This window comes from Schistocerca piceifrons, chromosome 5 (assembly GCF_021461385.2).
Source record: "Schistocerca piceifrons isolate TAMUIC-IGC-003096 chromosome 5, iqSchPice1.1, whole genome shotgun sequence".
NCBI lineage: Eukaryota > Metazoa > Arthropoda > Insecta > Orthoptera > Acrididae > Schistocerca > Schistocerca piceifrons.
Window position 1 is genome coordinate 261,434,781 of NC_060142.1, and position 24,166 is coordinate 261,458,946.

The 24,166-nt window shown below is 36.0% G+C and overlaps 1 protein-coding gene across 1 annotated transcript in view; it reads right to left on the minus strand.

Annotated features, from left to right (window-relative positions):
• Positions 1-13,478, minus strand: part of LOC124798932 (myosin-VIIa-like) — a 393,313-nt gene extending 379,835 nt beyond the window's left edge. Inside the window, exons 1-4 of the mRNA XM_047262466.1 lie at positions 13,468-13,478; positions 12,777-12,843; positions 12,636-12,656; positions 12,448-12,594 (exon numbers count right to left, since the gene is read on the minus strand). Coding sequence (XP_047118422.1) covers positions 12,448-12,594; positions 12,636-12,656; positions 12,777-12,843; positions 13,468-13,478 — 246 coding nt within the window. The remainder of the gene's footprint in view (positions 1-12,447; positions 12,595-12,635; positions 12,657-12,776; positions 12,844-13,467) is intronic.
• Between the last annotated feature and the right edge of the window lie 10,688 nt (positions 13,479-24,166).

Consider the following 24,166-nt stretch of genomic DNA (forward strand, 5'->3'; position numbering starts at 1 on the left):
GTATTCTTTAGATGTTCTGTTTGTAAGCCAAGTATCCATCTACATTCCCCCCAACTAAACAAAACGAAAACAAGTAAATTATGTAACTGTCTAGTGTCCAGAAATCTACAGAATAAATTACTTTCTTCATCTAAATCGCTTATAGCTGTTCTACTCCTTACTGCAAATTTAGTTGAATTAAGGTGCCTCATTCTCTAGAACAAAGCTTTTGAATGCAGGTGTAAGATATTCATAATCCCCTGGACAGAAAGCTATCTACTTCTCGAGTTTGAGTACTTGGATGAATACATTATAGTTACAGGTGCTGGACTCCTGTGAGAAGTACAGATCTGTATTTACTGAGTCTGTTCAACTTCTAATGACAATCAGTTTGTTTTGAATCATTTTTTGGTATTTTCCATTTTTTTTTTTTTACAAGCACAAGAGCTATTTCTTAATAATATACCTGTATCATCTACAAAAAGGACAAATTTGAATCTTGTGTCAGTGCACATGGATTATCATTACAGGATTCAAATAAAATACTGGAAAAAATATTTTTATTCATTTGGAAACAATATCTGGTCTACTCAAATACTAACACAATGTTTATATTAGTTACATAATTACAGAAAATTACAGAATTCTGTTCAAAGCAGTAGAAGATAGCAGTCATGTGTGTGTGAGGTGTGCTTACTTGTGTGATTGTATGTGTTTGGGTTTTTCTTTTATGAAGAAGGCTTTGGCTGAAAGATCATGAGTAACAGTCTTTTTGTCATGCCTGTCTACAACTCATTATGTCATCTTTAGAGTAGCAATTTATACTTTTCATAGTATTGTTGATGTTCTAACCTCAACCTTCCATTGTTCAAATGTTATCTTAGAGTTTCATCTAGTTACATATATTTAGCTGTTGCTAGTGATTGCTAGGAGCCCTGATTGTTTTATTGTAGATCTTTCTGAACCTGCAACAATTCTGATGTGGACTCCTGCACTAAGCACAGGTATACCAAAATTGTCTGTTATCCTTTAGGTACACCACGGATCTCAATATGTCATTACATTTTCTTTTGATACCCTGTCATTATATGCATTTTAAATTATGATTTCACATCCAAAATTACATTATGATATCAGACTGCCAATATCCCATCAATACAGTCACAGTTCTGGCACATATACTGTGAATACGGATTTAGTTTATTGAAAGATGGTGTAGAACTGTCTCAAAAATTCTGCAGATGTTAAGAGAAAAAGCATCTGCCTGACTGCTACTATCTACTGTATTTTGGATCACGTGAACCAAAAAATCAAGAAAAGTACTGTCCTGCTGTCATATCTTGGAGATGTGTTCAACCAAAATGGAAAACAGGGAAGTTCAAGCATGTAATGCATTACAATATCTAACAGGAAATTAGCATCAGTGATATTTGTGTGTACCCTTGCACATCTTCCAGAAAATTATAGTGACTTTAACTCTCTTCAAATCAGTAAATGGCTAGAGTAGTGCATAAAACCAGAAAACTAGACACATGCTGCAGGAAGGTAATTGCAGTATATCTGTATGAAGTAGATATGGAACAACAAAGAGCTCAAGAGCTGTCTGATACATGGCACTGGAATGTTATCAGTCTTAATGGCACCAGTCTTATCATCGCTGACAACATTTCAGATGAATACACTGTCAAAGAACTTCTAGATATTTCTGTCACTCAAAATGAACATTCATTACAAAACAGTATCTGCAAACAAACTTGGAATCCAGCACCAATGAACAGGTCATGCAATATACCTCCCTGTCTGGCCTGCCCTTACCAATAATTTTCTTCACATTTCAACATCTCTGTTCTTCTACTCTTCATACTATTCATTCCCAAATGCAAAATTGGGTTTAATTCAACAGATCTGTTTCACAGAGTTTATTCCTCAGTGTCGCATTATTTTGTTTGTCGATAAGTTTGATGGTTCAAATGGCTCTGAGCACTATGCGACTAAACGTCTGAGGTCATCAGTCCCCTAGAACTTAGAACTACTTAAACCTAACTAACCTAAGGACATCACACACATCCATGCCCGAGGCAGGATTCGAACCTGCAACCCTAGCGGTCGCGTGGCTCCAGACTGTAGCGCCTAGAACTGCTTGGCCACTCCGGCCGGTGATATGTTTGAAGTGCACCAATTCTGATGCATTTCCCAGATAAATAGTAAAAATGTTGCTACATAAATCTAGCAATGGCTTTATTTTGTGAAAATCAGTGAAACAAGCCTTGCAGGATGACATATAAGTTACCCATTTTTCATTGTATGTACTCTTAAAGTTGGGATTTGACTTTTCAGACAGTTTCTTGCACTTACAAAAATGGACACAACTGTTGATTTCAGTTGGATTTGAAACAGATTTAGCTTATGCTGAAAAGATGAAAGGTAGTAATTAATTCATGTGGCTCAATGGCCTGGTGCAAGTCTTACAATTGAATGCCATTTGGATGATCTGCATGTCCCTAACCTACCCCAGTTATCCAACTGGGGAAAGGGGACCAACAGTTTAATGTGGAATCCAAGCTACATGTCATTTCTGGCAATTCCTCACATCATTGAAAGGTGAAGGATAGGTTAAAATGCAGACTGAAAAATCCATGGTCCGACCAAGATTCGATCCTGCAGTTTCTCAGGTTACTAGTAGACCACCAGACCCCACTTCCTTATGAACTATACAGTGTAACTGTATCAAATTTCAGCAAATGTTGCTAAATGCCATTTTAGTAATGTTATCAATTCAAAATTAACTCCTATCAGGCATGGTGTTCCATCAGTTGTAATAACTGCTAAATTGGTCAGAACTACATCAATGTTAGAACCCCAATAGTTCTGCGAACATGTCACTCCATCTATTTTGATCTGACACATGCAAATACTAACAACAGTTGTTACTTGAATTTTCTTCAATTGTGTCATTGATTCCAAGGAAATCTTTTTAGCAATTAGCTTGAAACAATTTTTGATAAAAATCTCTATCTGTAAATGGCCAATAACTTCTTGCTGTAAATCAATAAATTTTAAAATTTAATTCTGTTTATGAATCTTCAATGGCTTTCTGAACATCACTTGCTCATGTACCAGAACTTGTTTCAAGTATGAAATTTTCTGCTTATGTAGTTCTTCTGGTAACTGTAATATTTTTCAAGATTTCAAGAATTTTATTCACCATAGATCATTTTACAATGATATTGGCTTCTAGAATGCAGACCTTTTTAGTGACTCCTTATGTTGTGTTCCTTAAGGATGGCTATAACACTTTTGCAAATAAGGTAAACAATATTATTCTGTGTTTGCACAAAAAGTTTTTTTTCCCATCTATTCTGAAAAAGCCACTTATAGTCCTTTACTTGGATTTCCAATTTTGTTATACTTTATCTAATCTATGATCATTTCGTATCTTCTCTAGATAGTAATAATGAATCTTAGCAACAATGCCAAAGAGGAAAACAGAGTTTGGTACACAAAAAATAATACTGTACAAACTTTTTTTATCCTATTATTGACTGATAATCATGTAGTAAAAGCTCACAGGTTCACAGCAATACATGAAGAAATTGTAACTTATCTATGTCACAAAAAGTTTAATGCATTAATGAGCAGACTGATGACAAACCAACTGATGACTGACAATTGTTGTACCCTGTGAAGTGCGTGCCACTACCACCCTCACACACCCACTCACAAATCACAGAGGGGAACCCATCATGACTCAGTACCACCCAGGACTGGGCCCCAACAACCTCCCTTTATGCCCTAAAATGAGAAATACCCTCCCCACTACCCTCCCCACTCCTCCCATAGCAGTACTACACTGGCCACCCAATCTATGCATTATGCGTCATGTGCAGTTGCAGCTGCAGCACTTCTAAAGCTAAATATTGACAAAGTTGTTTGTGTACTGTATTTAGTTATTAAGTTTAGTAGTTTTCATTGTTCATCAAAATATCAATAGTGTGTTTAGATTTTGCAGCGTGCAGTTGCAGCTGTAGCTGTTCTAAAGTTAAGTACTGACAAAGATGTTTGTGCAATGAATATTTGGTCATTAAATTTGATAGTTTTCAATGGTGTTTCATGCTGTTTCTGGTGAAATAATTGTTTAATAAACTTACACCAACATGTTTTATAAAGTTGTTTGTGCATTGTAGTCATGTATTAAATTTAGTATGGTAGTTTTCAGCTGGTGTTTCTTGCTGTTTCTAGTGAAATATTTCAGTAAATACTTTCGCTCACTGTGTTTAGTTTCATAGAGTGTTCCAGTGGATGCTTGAGTTCTTGGTTTTAGACAAATTTTGTGACATTTTTGTGGTATTGGTATTAACAGTTGCTTTCTTAGTACACCAGCTTATTTCATTCTCACTGTTGTTAGTTCTTTAAATTGCTCTACTGTGGTAGCTGAACTTAGGTAACATAGACAATTGGTTTTTTCAGTAATCATTAACATTTTACCATAGGTTAGAAGTGTGGGCTATGTCGTAGGTTTGTGAGTAGTGGGTTACAGTGTGGGATTTGTTCAAAGTATTTTCAATTTTTTTTTTTTTTGGGGGGGGGGGGGGAGAATGCAGTAAGGAAGCCACTGGGCATTCTGGTGAGATCCTCTCCTGAAAATGCGGAATTTCTAGCAGAAATAAGTTAAAAAAGAAGTGCAAAGGAGGAACTGGATAGGATGATGAGGGAGAAGAGTGCTGAGGAATGAGAACTGGCAGCTGGTAAGAAGGCTGCTAGGAAGGAGGAGACTGTCAGACAGTTGTCTTTATGTATCACCAATAGATCTGACCAACTGTCAGTGTTTAGTGGAAAGGAGCCTCTTGTAGCTGAGGTGTAGGACACGTGCAGCAGACCTCAGTAGTTAAGGAACCTAAAACAGTTGCAGCTTCTGATAGAAAGAAAAAAGTTCTGCAGTTAGGTAGTTCACATGGCAGAGCTGTAGGACAGCAGTTGAAGGAAAAGTTGGGGAGTGACTACAAAGTCACCAGCATTGTGAAGCATAGTATAGGGTGGGTTCAGGTGACTGTTCACTTACGAGAGTTATGTAGGAATTTTATGAAAGTAGATCAGGCGGTGATTGTGGGTGGAGTTGGGAATAGTCTGGACAGAGATGGGGTATGATGTAGGTGGTGACCTGGGAAAGATAGTACTCAAACTGGTGGCATGAATGTGCACTTCATGCAACTGTTTCAGTGTCTTGATCAGCCTCAGCTTAATATTGCTGTTAGGTGATTAATACAGGGCTTTAGAAGGCACTGATGGCACAGGGCCTGGCTCACATTGCAGTGATGCCAGTTGAGTCTGTCAATAAATTAGCTTCCACTAGGCATGACCTGTACCTCAATAGGATATGGAGGTGCAGTTGGTAAAGCTTATAGGTGACAGTGTAGTGGCAGGTGGTGGGATCACTCATGTGAAAATCCCTATAGTAGTTGGTGTTAGAGCTGCATCTTTTTTAGATTGAATTCAGTTGATGGGTATCCCTGCTTAAAGGAAGTGTTTCTAACAAGGGAACTACCTTCAAAGAAGGTCAAATATCCAAACAGTGAAGGAATTAGCATATTTCATCAAAATATAAGAGGTATTAAAAGAAAGTCAGTGAACTGCTTTTTATAGATACTGACTCTGATGTTATTGATATATCAGAGCACCACTTAAATACTGTGACAGTTCAGAGGCTTCCTTTACCAGGATGGGTGTTTTTCAAGGAGTTCTTTGCAGAATGGGGGAGCGGCCTTGTACATAAAAAACAGTATTCCATTTGAGTCCATAGATGCATCAAAGGACTGCACTGGACAGATATGTGAATGTTGTGCAGGGGTACTTGAATTTAGTGAAACTAAACTTTTAATGATAGTTATTTATACCTGCCCTAACTCTGACTTCAGGGCATTTTTGCTCATGTTATAGAGGGTTATTGGTTTGCTTTACAGGAAATAACAAAAGTCAATTGTATGTTGTGACTTCAGTATTAATTTTATATGTGACTGTGCAAGAAAAAGGATGTTGGAAGATCTCCTAAATGAATATAATCTGATACAGACTGTAATTTTTCCAATTAGGGTGCAGAGGAACAGTACACAACCATAGACATTATTTTTATTAATTCTTCATTACTAGATAGGCATTCTGTAAGTGAAAGGGTGAATGACCTTTCAGACCATGGAGCATAAATTTTAACAATAAAAGGTTTTTGTACTAAAACAAATATTATATATAGTAACAAACTATAAAAAAGTGAATCCAATGGCAGTAGAGAGCTTTTAAAACCCCATCAAGGAACAAGAGTGGCAGGATGTTTATATGGCTGATAAGATCGATGACAAATACAATACTTTTCTTAACACATTTCTCATGCTCTTTGAAAGTGACTTTTGATTAGAATGTTCAAAAGAGGGTACTAGCAGTGAAAGGCAGCCTGGGCGGCTGACTAGTGTGGTAAGGATATCATGCAGAACAAAGTGGGAATTAGATTAAAATGTTACAAATAGTCACAATCAAGCCGCAGTTGATCATTACAAACAGTACTGTAAGGTCCTTTAAAAATGTTATTAGGAAGACAAAGAGTATGTGGTATACAAACAGAATAGCTAATTCACATGACAAAAGTAAAACAATGAAGGAAGTGTCTGACCAGCAGCACAGGGTTAAGGACATAAAATAAGTACATAGTAAAAATGTATCTGTCCCTGATAAGTCAGTTACATATATAGTATTTAATAATCACATCCTGAACATAGTTGGTGAATTAAATAAGAACTTAGTTTCTACAGGGAATCATGTAACTTTCTTGGAAAATGGCTTTCCAAGATTGATATCTGAAACACTGCTCCACGATACAGACAAGGGGAAGATTGAGTCAATAATAAATCACTGAAAGCTAAGGACTCTCATCGATATGATGAAGTATCAATCAGAATACCAAAGAACTGTGTTGCTCAAGTTAACCAAGTAATTTAGTAATTTTTCCTTTAGGAATAGTCAGTTTCCTGAATGATTAGAGTACTCAGTAGCATAATCACTACACAAAAAGAGAGAAAGCAATAATGTAGACAATTTTAGACCTATTTCTATGTCATCAGTGTTTGCTTAAGTCACTAAAAAGTCTGTGAATGTAAGGGTAATTGATTATTTCATTTCAAATAATTTGCTGGAAAATGTACAATTTGGTTTTAGAAGTGGTTTAACAACCAGACATGCTATATTCTCTTTTCTTTGTGAGGTACTGGATGGATTAACCAAAAGGTTTTGAATGCTAGGCATCCTTTTTTTTTAACTAAGGCATTTCATTGAATTGATCACAAAATATTGTTCCAGAAGGTGGACCATCATGGAATATGGGCAACGCCTCACAATTGGTTCACCTCTTACTTTAAGAACAGATAGCAAAAAGTCTTTCTCTACAGCACTGAGAATAAATAATGTGGGGTCCAAATGGGGCACGGTTATATGGGGGGGGGGGGGGGGCGGCAGGGATAAGTGCTGGGGCCATTCCTGTGCCTTATTTATATGAATGATATGCCTCCTAGTATTACAGGTGATTCTAAAACATTTCTGTTTGCTGATGACTCTAGCTCGGTAATAAAGAATGTTGTGCACTATGTTGGCACTTTTTCAAATAGTGCAGTTCAAGATATAAGTTCATGGCTTGTAGAAAATAAACTAATGGCAAATCACAGTAAGACTCAGTTTTTACAGTTTTTAACACACAGTTCAACAAAACCTGACATTCTAATTGCACATAATGGGCATATGATTAGAGAGACTGAGCAATTAAAATTTTAAGGTTTTCATATAGATAGTAAATTGTCATCAAAGGCCCATGTTGAGGATGTTGTTCAGAGGCTTAATGCCGCCATTTTTACTATTAGAATAACATCTGAAGTAAGTGATAGTTCGAAACAAAAAGTAGTCTAGTTTGCCTGTTTTCATTTACTTATGATACATGGTATTATATTTTGAAGTAACTCTTCCCATTCTCAAAGGGTATTTTTGGCACACAAATGGGGGATTTGAGCAATAAGTGGTGTAAGTTCACAAACCTCTTGTCAACCCCTGTTCATTATTCTTGGTATTCTGACATTGGCCTCTCAATATATATTTTCTTTAATGTCATTTCTTGTTAACAATATTAGCTTCCCCCCTCCACCCCCTGCTGCATCAATTTTCAATAAGCTACCACAAAAAATCAAAAATCTTAGCAGTAATGCATGCACTTTCAAATCAAAACTGATGAGTTTTCCCATGGGTCACTCCTTCCATTCTGTCAAGGAGTTCTTTGGAAAATTAAGCTAATTCCAGTGTTACATTGTTGTTTGTGTTTATATAAACTTATCACTTGTCATCTTTTTAGAATTCATAAACATTTTATTTTATCTATTATTACTTTTGTGTTGTAATTTCATGTATTGCCTCATTCCATGATCATAGAGATTTGTTCCTCAGTTTGGTAATGTGGAACTAGATGTGTAAAATAAAAATAAAAAATCCTAGTTCAACCTTATTCTACCCCCACTCCCAACCCCACGCTCCAAGGCTCACATCCTTGCAAGACATAGGGGCAAGACCTGTCCCAAACATTCTCCCACTACCACCTATTCTAGTCCTGTCACATGAATCTTATCTCGTCAAAGGCAGGGCCAACTCTGAATGTAGTCATGCAATCAAATAACTTAGTTCCAATAGTGTGCTGCATTTTACTTGGGCATGACCACTAATATGGTGGTGGTTTGCATGAATGGCTACTGCCAAACTGTGGCCAAGAGATAGCTGGACCATCTACTTACTGAGCATGCCACTCAACACAATATACTTGACTTCCATGACTGCTTTGTAGGTTGTGGCATTAGTATTTGCCTCACCAACACCAACTTCTCTGAACTGTGCAGGTGGGAATTCTCCTTGCAACACATCTTTCATTCCCTTAACCCCTCTGGCCTCAGCCTTTGCTAGTTCCTGTTCTTCACCTGCCTAACCCCTTCCTGCTCCCACAGCAGCCCTGCACATGCCTCCTCTACTGTCAGTGCACCTGCACAGGCCCTTCTACCCCTTCTACTTCTCTCTTCTCCCCTTTGCCCCCACCCCTCCCTCCCCCAAGCACAGCACCTAGCAGCCCACTATCCTGTCCCCAGTATGAACCTGCAAGCTCTTAGAGGCACCAATATCATCTTCCTCCACCTGTATCCTGCTAGCCCTTCTTAGTGTCTGGAGATTTCAGTGGCCATGTATGTGTGAATTAAGCTTGTGTGAATGTATGCATGTTTTTGTTTTATCTAGTGTGATGTAGGACTTAGTCAAATGGCTTACAATACTTAGCAATCTTTTTTCAATGTGTCTGTCTCACACTCAGTGCCTCCTCTATGTGATGATTTATATTGCCAAATATTAGTGTAAGTGACATTCAGAAAAAGCTGTAATCACTAAACTTAAACTAAACAAGGCTTGATGGAGCCTCTGTCAGAGTCTATACAAAATTTGCAACTGGGTTAGTCCTCCTTCTAACTATAACATAACACACATCCCTCAGACAGACAACTGTGCACAGTGGTTGAAAGAAAGCAAATCTATAACAAGGCTATCAGCAGTGATCCAAAAAACTACCATCCAATATCACTGACATCCATCTCTTGTAGAATCTTTGAACATACTCTGAGGTCAAACATAATGAGGTATCTTGAACAAAATTACCTCTACACCAACCATCATCGATTCTGAAAATACTGGTCATGTGAGATTCAATTTGGGCTTTTTTTAAAATCATATCATGAAAGCCAAGTATTAGGGCAAGCAGGTAAATGCAGTACATTTTGACTTACTAAAAGTATTTGATTCAATACTAGACAATAATCACTAAAGAACAAACAAAATATCTGACTCCAATGAGGATTTTTCGGTAGGGAGGCTGCAGCATTTTATCTTTGATGAAAAGTCATCAACAGAAGTTGAAGTAAGTTCATGTGTTCCACAGTGAAGTGTGTTAGAAGTCTTACTGCCTATGTCATATATTAATGATGTGCAGGCAATATTAATAGTAACCTCATCTGTAATGAACAACAATCTGAAAAAAACATACAGTCAAACCTTCATCATGTTTGAAAGCAGTGCAAAGATTGGTAACTTACTTTAGATGTTCAGAAACTGTAAAACTCTGCACTTCACAAAATGCAAAGTCATAGTATCCTACAACCACAATAATGTGGGGATTAATTATGTGCTTTCGGGTGCTCTGTTCAGTTCTTGTTTCAATGCTACCCACAATATTTTGATCACCAATGCAGTCATCTTCTTGCCATCTCCTTCATGTTCTGTAAGTTTTGCTGTAATGCCTACTTGCTGCCTGGGCTGCAACCAGACTGAACTATTCTTGGTTTCATGTAGTTGTCTATAGATGAGCTCGATTCCGGATGCCCACTATGTCCTTTGTTGCTCTTCTGTTTTTCAAAGCTTGCATTGATATTCCAAGAAGCACAAATTCTCTAGGGGGTTTTCCAGCTCTGTTGGATGTGAAGTCCACCAAGATTTTAATAAATTTGGTGCTGGACCCCAAGCTTTGTTTAAATTGAAACCTCTGTCTCTGTTTATTAGGTTTTCTGACATCTTCATTTTGACAGACTCCTTAATTATGCTGCCCCAGAAATGTAAGACCTCACCAGCCATAGCATCCACCAGAGCTGGAGAACTGAAAGAATTTGCATTTCATGGAACATCAGTGTGAAGTCTAAAATACAGAAGAGCATCAAAGGGTAATGTGAGTGTCAGGAGTCAAATTCGGCTGTAAATAGCAGTGTGAGACAACAATTCACAGTGTAGTTGGAGACCAGGCAGCACCTGATGACTGGATTGATCATCAAAGTATTTTGCATAAAATGGAAACAAAAACTCAGCAGAACACCCAGAACACTATTAATCAATCACATCAAGAAAACCTTAGAGAAGATAATTTGTTGGGATATGAAATGAAATTGTCACATTGGTTTCAGCATAGGTGAACCAGGTGGCAAACTTCATTTCATTAGCAGGATACTGGGAAAATGCAGTCAGTCTAAAAAACTATCACACATCCTGTCTTGGAATATTTCTCAAGTGTGTAGGAACCATGCCTAATATGGCTAAAAGGGGATATACCTAAAAGGGTTCATACAAATTAGGGTAGCATGAGTGGTCAAGGTTTTAGGAGAGTATCACAGAAATGCTCAAAAATTTGAATTGGCAAATACTTGAAATTACATACAAACTATGGTAGGTAAGCATACTTACAAAGTTTCAAGAACCAGTACTAACTATAGTATTTTGGAATATACCACAGCCTCGTATGTATCACTTCCATAGGACCATAAATACAAGGTCAGGCTAATTACAGTGAACACAGAAGCATTTCAATTGCTACTCTTCCTGCACTCCTTACACGAATGGAATGAGAAGAAACCTTGATGTTGGGTTCAATGGAAAGTACTCTATTCCATCCACTTCACAGGGGTTTGGAGAGCATAGGTGCCTTGTAATCAATCTGCACAATCTCATTAATGAGATGAGAAGAAAATAATAAAATGGCAGTAACAGTGAAATTGTAATTGTGACTGCTAAGTCATGCACAAATCTTCTGCACAGCAGAAAAGAAAAGAAGAAAACCCACAATGACAGATTCTATATGCCACATTTCTTTCATATGTCAATGATATAATGATCTTAAGGCATATTTTTGAAGCTGGAATTTGAATTGCAGCAAATGGAGTCAAGAATTGATGAGAGTTGTAAGATATTCAATGAGAACCATGTAATTTATATTTAAGGAAAACAGTTACTCCTCTCAGAATTTAAAACTAGCCAAGGTCTATTTACCTAGTGCAGTACAAAAATTTCCACTCACATAAACATTTAAACTTGGTTTGTTCCCTATTTAATACCCAAAGAAACAAACAAGTTCTAAAAGACTGAAATTCAGAATTAAGTTTAAAATTAATTTGTTTACTTTTCAATGGTAACCATTTTATGACAGTGCCTACATTTCATTATTTTTCATTCATGAATGTTATATACATAGTTCCTGTTTACCAGCTATCAAATTTAAGAATCTTTTTGCTCTTACATTCCTTCCCAACACCCATAATTATATATTTTATTATAGAAAGACATTTCATCTCTTAAGAAAGGAAAACACAGATAATTGAACTATAAAATTAATATTAGGCGTGCCAGCATAGCAAAGCTTATAATGCAGTATATTACAAATTTCATGTAAAATTAAACTAAATGACTAAGAATGATATTTGTGCATCAGAGATGAGACAGGAGCAGATGCAACCAAAATTTGCTCTTATGAACAAAATGAACTTGAAACAGTATTGTTAACTGTAGCATAATTTATTTTCAATTTCATGACCACCACCTTCATACATCCTTTCACAACTTGCTAAGCTTAACATGTACATAACAGTAGATACTTACATAAATAAGATTTTCATTATATCTGATGTGCAGATTCCTCAATATAGTGTGCTCATGTAAATCAACAAGTGTGATCATATCTTCTACACCTCGTACAGATGTTTCATGCATAGTCTTGATGATTTGGTCATTTGATACGACCATTTGCTGAAACACACAAATCAGCTTAATATTAGTTCACAACATACTAAATGAAAAATCCAGACATCCTGCACAGAACAATTTTGCATATGAACAGTGAAATTTAATTATTGAAACATAATACTTAACAAAATAAATTTTATCTGCAGTCAATGTATTCATCCAAAAAACATTCTATAGCTACAAACAATATGAAAATCAATGTATTTGTGTAAGACAGATGTCACATAAATCCCACAAATGACTAGTGAACTCCTATTTAGTTAACATTTCAAAAAATTCTACAACAGTAAAAAAATATTTGTAAACAACATAAGAATTTTATATCATGTCTTTTTAAAGTTACAGAAGACATCAATCACAGCAAGAACTAATTTTTGCAAGAGTAGGGAAGATCGGATTAATAGAAGAGACAGACTAGACCCAACAAAGTGGAGCATGTTTCATCATGGGATCATTTAGTCAGCATGAAAGAACTGGAAAGATGCTCAACAAACTCTAGTGACAGAATTTACAAGGCAGGCTTTGTACATCATGGAAAGGTTTATTATTAAAATTCTGGAAGGTTACATTCTGGAAAGACTTGAGCAACATATTACTTGCTCCTATATATATACCACAAAATACAACATTGCTGAAGTCTGAGAAATTAGAGCTAGTATGGAGACTTACTGACAATCCTTCTTCCCACGCAATATTTTCAAATGGAAAAGGAAAGGGGAGATCAGATAATGAACTGAACTGAATTGAACTGAAATGAACGAAACTGAATTGATTTATTTGCCTGTAAACAACTGTTGTGTTTTGTAAGCATTGTCAATGGACGCATAATTATACAGACATGAACATATAAAAACATTATTACATAATATAGCTTACCTTGATCTCATCACATAATTAGTTTTGTTACAACACAGATTATGTAGAGTACAGATTAGATTGTATCCCATAAATTACTGTTTTTTTCCAATCATATTCATGATAAAAGATTGTCTTTTTTTCATTATGTATATAAATTCATTGGTGTTATAGAATGATTTGTCTTTCAACCATGTCCCAACCACTATTTTAAATTTATTTTCATGTGTTACTGTCGTGTCAGATGGTACATCGTTGAAAAATATTTTGCCAGCATTTATAGAATTATTTTGAACTTTAGTTAAACAAATCCAAGGGATATTCAGTAAGTCCCCGTCTAGTTTCTTATGAGTGTACATCATACATGTGGACATTCTGTTTGGCATCAGTAAATACTTTGAGTATGCATAGACTGGGAACTATAAGGATTCTGTGCTCAATAAAGTACTGTCACAGCAAGATGTTATACTGCTTAAACCAAAAATACATCTAATGGCTTTCTTCTGTCAGAGGAAAACCTCTTTCTCTCTCTCTCTCTCTCTCTCTCTCTCTCTCTCTCTCTCTCTCTCTCTCTCTCTGGCAGAGTTTCCTCAAAAAAGTATTCCATAATGCAAATGTGTATGAAAAAAGGCACAGTATGCCTTAAGTGCAAACTCATTGCTCACATAGTCCTTCAGTATCCTAAGGAGGTATAGAACTCTTGTCAACTTACTGGAGGCATTTTCCTGTGTGGATATTCCACCATAATTCACTATCAAAATATATACCTAGCGATTTTACATAATGCTTAAGTTCATTTTGTCTGTTTTTAATATCTCTAAAGGAATAAAGGATGTGTTCAGTTTTATTTTTATTTTATGTCAACCCATTTTCATGGAACCACTGAGCAGCCTTTCATATCACAGAGCTGTTCTTTTGTTTGACAACACTCACATCATTACATGAGGTGACAAAAGTTCAGCCATCAATATACATCAAGGATTTATAAGGTAATATGTTGAGCAGGTCATTCACATGGACAATAAATAACAAAGGTCCTTGTGGGACTCCAAATTTTACCTCGAGAAGGTCAGATTTTTTTATTTACAACTTTTTGGTTTCTGTTTGTCAAATATGATTTCAGCAGTGCCAGCTCTATTTTAGTTATTCCATGTATTTCAAGTTTCTTAATTAAATTCAATGTAAGATAGATTTACTAGAGAGGTATACGTGTGCTCCCTATTTTCAAAACCATGTAGTACTGATATTAAAACTTCTTGAACTGTCTTAGTTGTTGACAGTCCACTTCAGAACGAGTATTGGGCCTTGTTAAGTAGGGTGTAACACTCAAAAAATCATTTAATTCATCTTTCATTACAGTTTCAATTATTTTTGATATTATTGGTACCATTGCTATAGATCTGTAATCTTGGGGCGAATTTATGTCCACTTTTTTTGTATATAGTTAAGACAATTGTCAGTTTTGAGCAGTCCAGAAATGTTCCCTATTTATAAGATTATACATTGGAATGCATCCAGTATCTTTTATTTTCTTTAGGAAAAACTGGAGAAACCATATATGTCTTCAGTTCTGGAGTTGCTCAGTGATCTGACTGCACCCAGGACTGAGAAATGTAGTTATCAGTGACTTTTTTCTTTGCAGAAATGATATCTTTTCTGTAAAGCTTTTTAAATTTGGTGTATAAATGTCTATCCTTGTTATTAGTGCAAGAATTGTCATAATAAATTTTTAACAGAATTCTTAAATTATTCAAGTAAGGTGTATACCAGTCAGTTACATTTGTCTTCTGTTTTTTCCTTGCATTTAATCCATTGTGTTGCTGATGACACAACCATTATGATTAACAAAACACTCAACTGCCATCTAGAGAACACTGTATTCAAATAAGCTCTAGATTTGTTCACTTCAAATGGTTTGTCACTCAATGTTAATAGGACCCATTTCATTCAGTTTCAGACAGCAAATAAAAAACAGGAACATATTGAAATAAAATATGGTGACAAAGAAATATTGAGAGTTGAGTCTTCCGAATTCTGGGGATTACACATAAATAACAATCTAAACTGGTCAGTTCACATCAACGACCTATGTAAAAGACTGAATACAGTACCATTTGCCACTCGCTCAATTTCACCTCTTTCTGACTTGAAAACAATTAAGGCTGCATACCTAGAATATTTCCAGTCATGTATGACATATGTCATCATATTTTGGGGTAAACAGTCATGAGCAAACAAAGTCTTTACTGCACAGAAAAGAGTAATCAGAATTATGGCTAGAGTGCACCCAGATGCTCTTCAAACAGCTCAGGATCCTCACCATGCCATCTCATTTCATTTTTCACTAATGTGCTTTGTGAACAATAACCATACAATATACAAAACAAACAGTGAATATTATGATCATGATACAAGATGTAAATATGATCTTCACAAAGATATAAAAAATCTCCCACTAATCCAAACCCTGGTAATCCGAATGTTCGGTTAATCCAAACATGAAAAATGTTAGTTTGAGTATGAAAAACTGTGCAATAAACAGCTGTACTTACACACTATTTTAATTTACACAGTACAGTAAACATTTATTAGAAAAACTGAGAAGAAAACATTATGTTTAAACAATGCATAACAATGATAGAAAAGCTGTCAAACTTACTAAAATACAGTGAACATTTTATCTCACTTTTTAGATGACAAAAACTCAGTCATTGTTTCTTGGCGTAATGAAGACAGTCTGTTATATGATGCATAGTTGCATCATCGTCTCATAAACATCAAATCAGCAGATGTAGCAGTGGGCTGTTGCTCCAAATATGTAGTGCGAGCTCAAGGTCTTCTGCTGTGTCACTGTGTGACACCAGCTCTCCTTTGTCGCTTTCAGGCTGATTGTCACTTCTGCCACAATAGTTCTCTTCTTCCTGGTCTTGAGTCACAGCAGCAACTAAATCAGCATCAGTAAGGTTCTCCACACATACCCCATCCACTGCCATCCACTCATCTACGTCTCCTTCACTAGCTTCTTTACATCCAGGGATTGTCTCTATCATTTGTAGTAGATTTTCCTATTCATTTTCAACTAGGTTGTCTGAAATTCAAGATATGTCCACAGTTTTCTCCGGAATTTTCTCAGATTATTTTCTGAAATATTTTGGCATGCCTCAGCGGCCCAATAAACAACATCTTTCACATTGGTCTTTTTTATTTTGTCCACTAAAGGAATGCTATCGTCTTGGATCAGCATTCTTAAACATTGTTTTCTGTAAATCAGTTTTAATGTTTGCAGTATGCCCTGGTAGAAGTGGTGTAACATTTGGCAGCAAAAACTTCACTACAATTTCTCCATCACATAATTCCTCAGTGCTGGGGTGAGATGGCGCGTTATCAGTCAAAAGGATTGCACAGGGAGATAAATTATTTTCCTTAGAAAACCGTAGAACAGAGGGAACAAACTGGCCGTGAAACCATTCTTTGAATAGCTTACCATCCATCTATGCTTTTTCTGGTTGCGATAATATATGGGCAGGGACTTCATGTTGCAGTTTTTAAAAGCTCTGGGTCTAGCATATTTGCTGATCAGCATTACAGGCAGCTTGTGATCACTAGCAGCATTGCTGCATGCTAATAAAGTCACATGATCTCTGCACATTTTAAAACTAGGGGCATGGTCTTCTGCTTTTGATGCCAGGCTTTTTGTTGGCAATGCCCTAAAATTCAGGCCAGTCTTGTCAGCATAATAAATTTGTTGGGGAGAATACTTTCTCTCTTTTATCATTTTTTCAAACTCACCCAAGTATTCCTTTGCTGCATCACAGTCTGAAGAAAGCTTCTCTCCAGTAATCATTAGCTGACAGATTCCATGATGTTTTTTTAATCTGTCCAACCAACCCGTAGTCACACTAAAACACTCATCACCATTCATTAACATGTTCAGGTAAACAGCCTTCTGCTGAACCAGTGCTCCACTCAAAGGAGTTCCCCTTTCTCTTTCCAGTGTAAACCAAAGGAAAAGAGCTTCATCCACTTTATCGTACTGGGACTGTTTCAAAGTCTGCAGAATTTCGAGTGTTTTTCCCAAAGAAGTTGCACAGGACTGTTCAAGCTTCACTCGGTTCTTCTTCCAGTCACAAATAGTTGCTTTACCAACACCCAGTTCCATTGCCAGTTTAGATACATTCTCACTATTGTCTATCCACTTCAAAGCATTCAGTTTTTCTTTGAGAGTTACATTGTATGTTTCTGTTTACTCATGACGAAAATACGTACACCACTACACCTGAACAAATGCAATGCAACTGATACGCGTGCCAGCAATTGATAACTAACATCACCAAGCGCTTTGTGAGCCAACTGGCAGTGCACTGACCTCAGACACTACAAAGGTCTCAACAATGCACAACAACAAGGGCAGGGAGTGAGAGTGAGCCATTGTTCCCACACTTGTTCCCATTTGTTACCATGGTGTACCTACTTATCTGCTTGGTATACTTCATTCTAGAAACTCATCACTGTAATTCTGGCTAATCCATACAAATCAGTAATCCGAACAAGGTTCGGTCCCAATTAGTTCAGATTAATGGGACTCTACTGTACTTTGGTACCAGAAGTACTCTCTGACACACTCCTTGAGGTGTCTGGTGGAGTAATGATGCTGATGCAGATGAGGTACAGCTCTGTGCAAAGATAGAGTGACACATTGCCTGTCATGTTAAGCAGTGTCATGTCTGCATACACTCCACTCTCACATGATGAATGTTTTATTAGCAGTCTAGGTTTTTAAAGCTAAGATTTTTCCAAATTGAGCTACTTGATTTAGTTTGTTGGTACTGAACTGCCTGTGAAAAAAAGAAGAAAGACAGGGTCTGACTCATTTGTATTCAGATTTTTGGTGTTGAAAATACTTCTCCTGATGTTAGTCCAAGATTGAAAGATTTTGTTTCAGGAGCACGATATTCATGTTTTTCCATGAGCTTCAGAAATGTTAAGAAAATGTGTAAAATTTTCCTGGATGGTAAAGCTAGCTTTTACTTGCCAAGAAGTGGGTTATTGCTTTACATTATCCATGTGAATAACATAATTTGGGAATACAATGTAACAAACTTCATAAAAGGATGAGAGATAATAAATAACAATGTCAGCAGCCACTGTATAATCTCTTTTGTTGTTATTAAACAAACATTATTTCATTAATTCTAAATAACTGACCATAAACAACTTAACAGTGGAAATTGCTTCACAAAATCAGTTTAGTTTCCAATGTATATCTGCTAGCCACTCCAGTCATTGTCTATATCCCTTGCACTTCTTGATCCCCTTTTCGGTACCTATCATTGGTTTGAGTTCATCATCCATTCTCTCTCTCTCTCTCTCTCTCTCTCTCTCTCTATCTCTATCTATCTGTCTCGTGGTTCTTTGTGTCCTGGGCCACTTCTTGTACACTATTTGCTCTCTCTCTCTCTCTCTCTCTCTCTCTCTCTATATATATATATATATATATATATATATATATATATATATATATATATATATATCTCCAGTTCCTGTTTAAGTGATTTCCATTTCAGCTACACTACTCTTAATATGCCCTTTCCTTATATCTTGGTTGCGAACTGTTTTCTCTGTTGCTTCTAATTTCTGTGCTGTCTTTTTTGTCTTCCTGCAGCAATCCATTGGTGATTTCCTTCTTATATTGAGATCTGTTCCATCTATGCAACTAATGTTTATTGCCGTATGTGTTTTGCTTTTTGTATCTTCGTTGGCCTTAATGCAAGTGTCTTTTTATACATATAATAAACATATTATGTGGTAGATACAATATGTTACTATGTTACATTGTAACTACCACATAATAAATTTATTACATGTATAAAAAGAAACATATGTTACCCACCACAAATGTAATATAATAACATTTTGTAACCACCACATAATACATCTATTACATGTCTAAAAAGGAACATGTATTAAAGGCCATTGAAAACGCTTCACAAATAAATGAAGTTAAATGCATATGGCAATAAACGAACTGCCTTCCATTTAGTTGCATAGACGGAACATACCTCTATGAATTTTGAAGCAACTGAGGAATGATGGAAAACAGAAAAAAATTATGATGAATGATTAAACAAATATTTTTATCAAAAGCAAAATTCACTTGAGAAACTATAAAATTGAGACACAACTTATGGCCAGTTATTACCTTCAAAAGGCTAAATTCTTATTACTGTCAATAGACATACATAAAAGTATAAGAAAATATTCTAGCTTACAGAACTGTTACTTCTTTCCTTGAAGGAGGAAGAGGTATAGGTTGGAGAATGTTAAAAAGGAAATGTTAAAATGATAGTGACTGACATCTTGTGAGGACAAGAAGAGCTGTGAAATGGATTCTAGGAGCAGTAGTTATTTATTTTTATTTATTTATTTATTTATTTATTTCTTGTTCCGTAGATCCAGTTAGTGAGTCAATCACAAGGATATGGAACGTGTCAAATTGTACAGGTTTCAATTTAAACTTACAATAAATACAAGGGCAATTCAATGGAAAATTGTACATAGTTTAAGTAAGACATACTATAAATAAAGTAACAGATACAATGTCAGCTAGATAACATAACTACCATTTGACAGAAAAAGGAGTTTCAAATAAAGGTTAAAGATAAGAGCACAAAGTTAAATCAGATATTAGACCTACAAGAGTAAATACATGTACAGCCAATCTGTTGTTACAAAAAGTGCGCTAATGCCCAAATGCACAATAAAATCAATTGAACTACTTCTAGACACAATAAGTTTAGTGATGGTATACATTTTCTTTCAGGTATTCATCCACAGTATAATACGATTTCTCTGTCAGGTAATCTTTGAGAACTTGTTTAAATTTTGGCAGTTCTGTATGAACACATTTGATATGTAGTGGTAGAGCATTGAACAGCTTAATGCTGGAGTAGTAAACTCCTTTTTGTACCAGAGTGAGACGTTTCATTTCTAAATGTAGATTGTTTTTGTTTCTGGTATTATAACCATGGAATTTACTGTTGTCTTGGTAGATGGAATAATTTTTGCACACAAAGGTCAGCAAGGAAAAAATATACTGTGAGGCAGTTGTTAGGATACCTATCTTCCGAAACAAGTGCCTGCAAGAGTGTCTTTGATGGACCCCACACATTATTCTGATTGCTTTTTTTTGGATGGTGAAAACTTTTTTTGCAAGTGGTTGGTTCCCCCAGAATATGATAGCATATGACATCAATGAGTGGAAGTAGCCAAAGTAGGCAACCTTAATAGTGTCAACTTCAGCCACTGAAGAAATTACCCGTAATGCAAATGTTGCCGAGCTAAGTTTTTTACATAGATGAAGAATGTGAACCGACCAATTACATTTACTGTCTATGTAAGCACCCAGGAATTTTGTGTCTTCAACTTTCTGTATTGGTTGATCTCTACATTTTATGTTAATTTCATCGGGATTACTTTGTGATGTATGGAACCTCATATAATGAGTTTTATCTGCATTGAGCGAGAGACCATTTGAGGGGAACCAATTTAAGATGTCATTAAAAACAGTATTTGTAGTTTTTTCAAGATCATGATCAATCAAATCATCAATTAGAATTGTGGTATCATCGGCAAACAGGGTAAATTTGCTGTTTGTCTCAGAACAAAGAGGAAGATCATTAATAAAGATGAGGAAAAGCAGTGGGCCCAAAACGGAGCCTTGAGGCACACCACACGTTATCGTGCCCCATTCAGACGAGGCAGGTTCTCCAGAAGAGCCATTTAGCATTACAGTCTGCTTCCGATCCTGTAGATATGATTGTAGCCACAAGCCAACAGTACCACCTAAACCATAGTATTCTGCCTTTTTCCAAAGAATCTGGTGGTTTACACAGTCAAAGGCTTTCGTAAGATCACAAAAAATACCCACTGGAGACATTTTTTTGTTAATGGCTTCCAAAACTTGGTTGCTGAAAGAGAATATTGCCTGTTCAGTACAAAGACCGGCACGAAACCCAAACTGATTTTTGCTTAAGATACTGTGGATGTTGAGATGGTCTACAATCCTCCTGTGCATGAGTTTTTCTAGAATTTTCGAGAAGGTAGTTAATAGGGATATTGGGCGATAGTTTGTAACAATGCTTTTATCCCCTTTTTTAAAGAGAGGAATCACTACAGCCAACTTAAGTCTGTCAGGGACAATCCCATCTTTAGGGATGCATTGAATATGTTGCATAAGACGGGACTAACAAATTTATAACAGTGTTTCAGTATTTTACTAGAAATATTGTCCACACCAGCAGAATTTTTATTTTTTAATGATCTAATTACTCTTATGACTTCGCTTACAGTAACTGGAGGTAAGGATAACTGTGGGATTCTGTTGCTAATAGCTTTCTGTAAGAGGGACAATGATTCTTCCATAGAACCATTACAGCCTGTCTTCTCTGCTGCTCTCAAAAAGTGGTTATTAAATATTTCTGCAACCAACTCAGGTTTCTTTATGATACTGTCCCCTGTATTAATCTCTACCTGAGACATGTTCCCTGTTGTCCTGCCAGTTTCCCTCTTTATTACATTCCATATAGTTTTAATTTTATTTTCTGAGCTTTCAATTTCTGATTTTATGCACATACTTTTAGATTTATTTATAACCTTCTTGAGAATGCTACAGTAAAGTTTGTAGTGTTGTCGTTTCTTTGGATCATTACAAGTCCTGAGAGAACTGTATAACATCCTCTTTGTTCTACAAGATGTTATTATCCCTGTAGTGATCCAAGACTTCTTGGCATTGCCTATATGACTATTTCTAACTACTTTTTTGGGAAAGATGGACTCAAATACAGACAGGAATTCATTTAAAAATGAATTGTACTTTTTGTTTACATCTGTTTCCCTATAAACTCGGCTCCAGTCTATCTCTTTTAGGCTATCATTGAATTTTTTAAGGCCCTGTTCATTTATTATTCTAAAAGATTTCCAAGAATGCTCGGAACTGTTGCACACACTGATGTAATTGAGCCTAAGCAATTGACCACCATGATCAGAAAGGCCAGTGATTGGATGTACAGTGATCTCATTCCATGTAGACTTATCTATAAATATATTATCTATCATACTTTTACTGTTAACAGTAATCCTAGTTGGGAAATCTACTATTGCCATCAGATTATAAGACTCCATTAAATGTACTAAATCAGCTTTACTATTGCTCTCATTTAGGAAATCAACATTAAAGTCACCAGTAATTATCAAGTTCTTGGACTTTGAGTACAGAATGGATAATAAAGAATCTAAGTGCTTAAGAAATACATTCAAATTCCCTGAGGGAGATCTATACAGTGCTAACACTACAGCCGTGAAGTCATTTACAGTAATCTCAACACCACATACTTCAATTTGTTGCTCTATACAATGGCTCTTTAAATCTAATGCATTGTAAGATATGTTGTTTTTTACATAAATTACCACTCCACCTTTTTCCATGATGGTTCTAGAGTAATGCGTTGCCTGACAGTAACCACTTAGTTGCAACCTTTCAATATCCTTCACATGATGTTCACTAAAACATAATACATCAGTATCTTTTATTCCTTGTGGTTCCTCTAACAGAACAGTAATGTCATTTACTTTATTACCAAGTCCTCCCACATTCTGGTGAAAAATCGTCATTTCTTTGGAATTAGAGACAGATCTAAACTTTTGCCTAAAAAATTATCGGTAGCTACAGACACAGTACAGCAGTAGTTGAAATGTGAAGTTGAAACCAGTAATAAACTATCACGATCATACCAGAAAAGCAACTTAATGCTTCAACACTGAACAAGCAGTTAACTACCAACCAACCTTGTAAAGTATATAAAGGTACTAGTAGGTCATAGTGAGTGAACACTCAAACATGAACATAAAATGGATGAAAGTTCTTGGCAAATTTGCCACATCAAATATGAACTTCAGAACTTTTTATCCAAAGATTCTGTCACAAAATACTTTGTAGCCATCAACATAAAACAACTGAATCCTTAAGTATTTGCTACAGGACAGTTTGTCAGCATGTTGAACTTACACTACAACATCATAAATGATATTGGATCACAATAAATCATTGTCAGTCAGTGACAGTGCTGAGTTCACCAACAGGTACATAACAAAAACTGCTTGATTATGAAGCAACTGACCACTCAGTACAACAACAGTCAACACACAATGTGGCACAATGCATCCCCTGATATATCTGGTGCTGAGGTAGTTTGAAGAACTCAGACAAACTTCTGTCATCTGGAGTGGTCCTCAAACTCACAAGATTTCAATATCATTGAACCTCTGTAGTGCTTTATTAGGCATGGTCTTATTCAGAGATGGTGTATATGCCCTCACCTTCCTTCGATATTTAAACTGATGTGCACATCCAGTAATAAGAAAAACTATAGTTTAATGTGGACACCAAACCATAGTGCAATTTGGCATTCTTCATATTTCCAAATCATCGTCAGACATGTAAGAAGCAATAAATAACAGGAAAACATCCTAGAAATACTTGAAGATCATACCCCAAATCTTTAGATTAGGTGTTTGTGCCACCAAGACACATATAGTCACTCAATATCTCCTCCAACCTTCAAACCAATACTGAAGTCAATAAGATGCACAACGTGTTTAATTGCAACAAAATTATTACCGGCATGTATCATGAGCCTGGCAGGGAAAATTGTTACTGTACGTA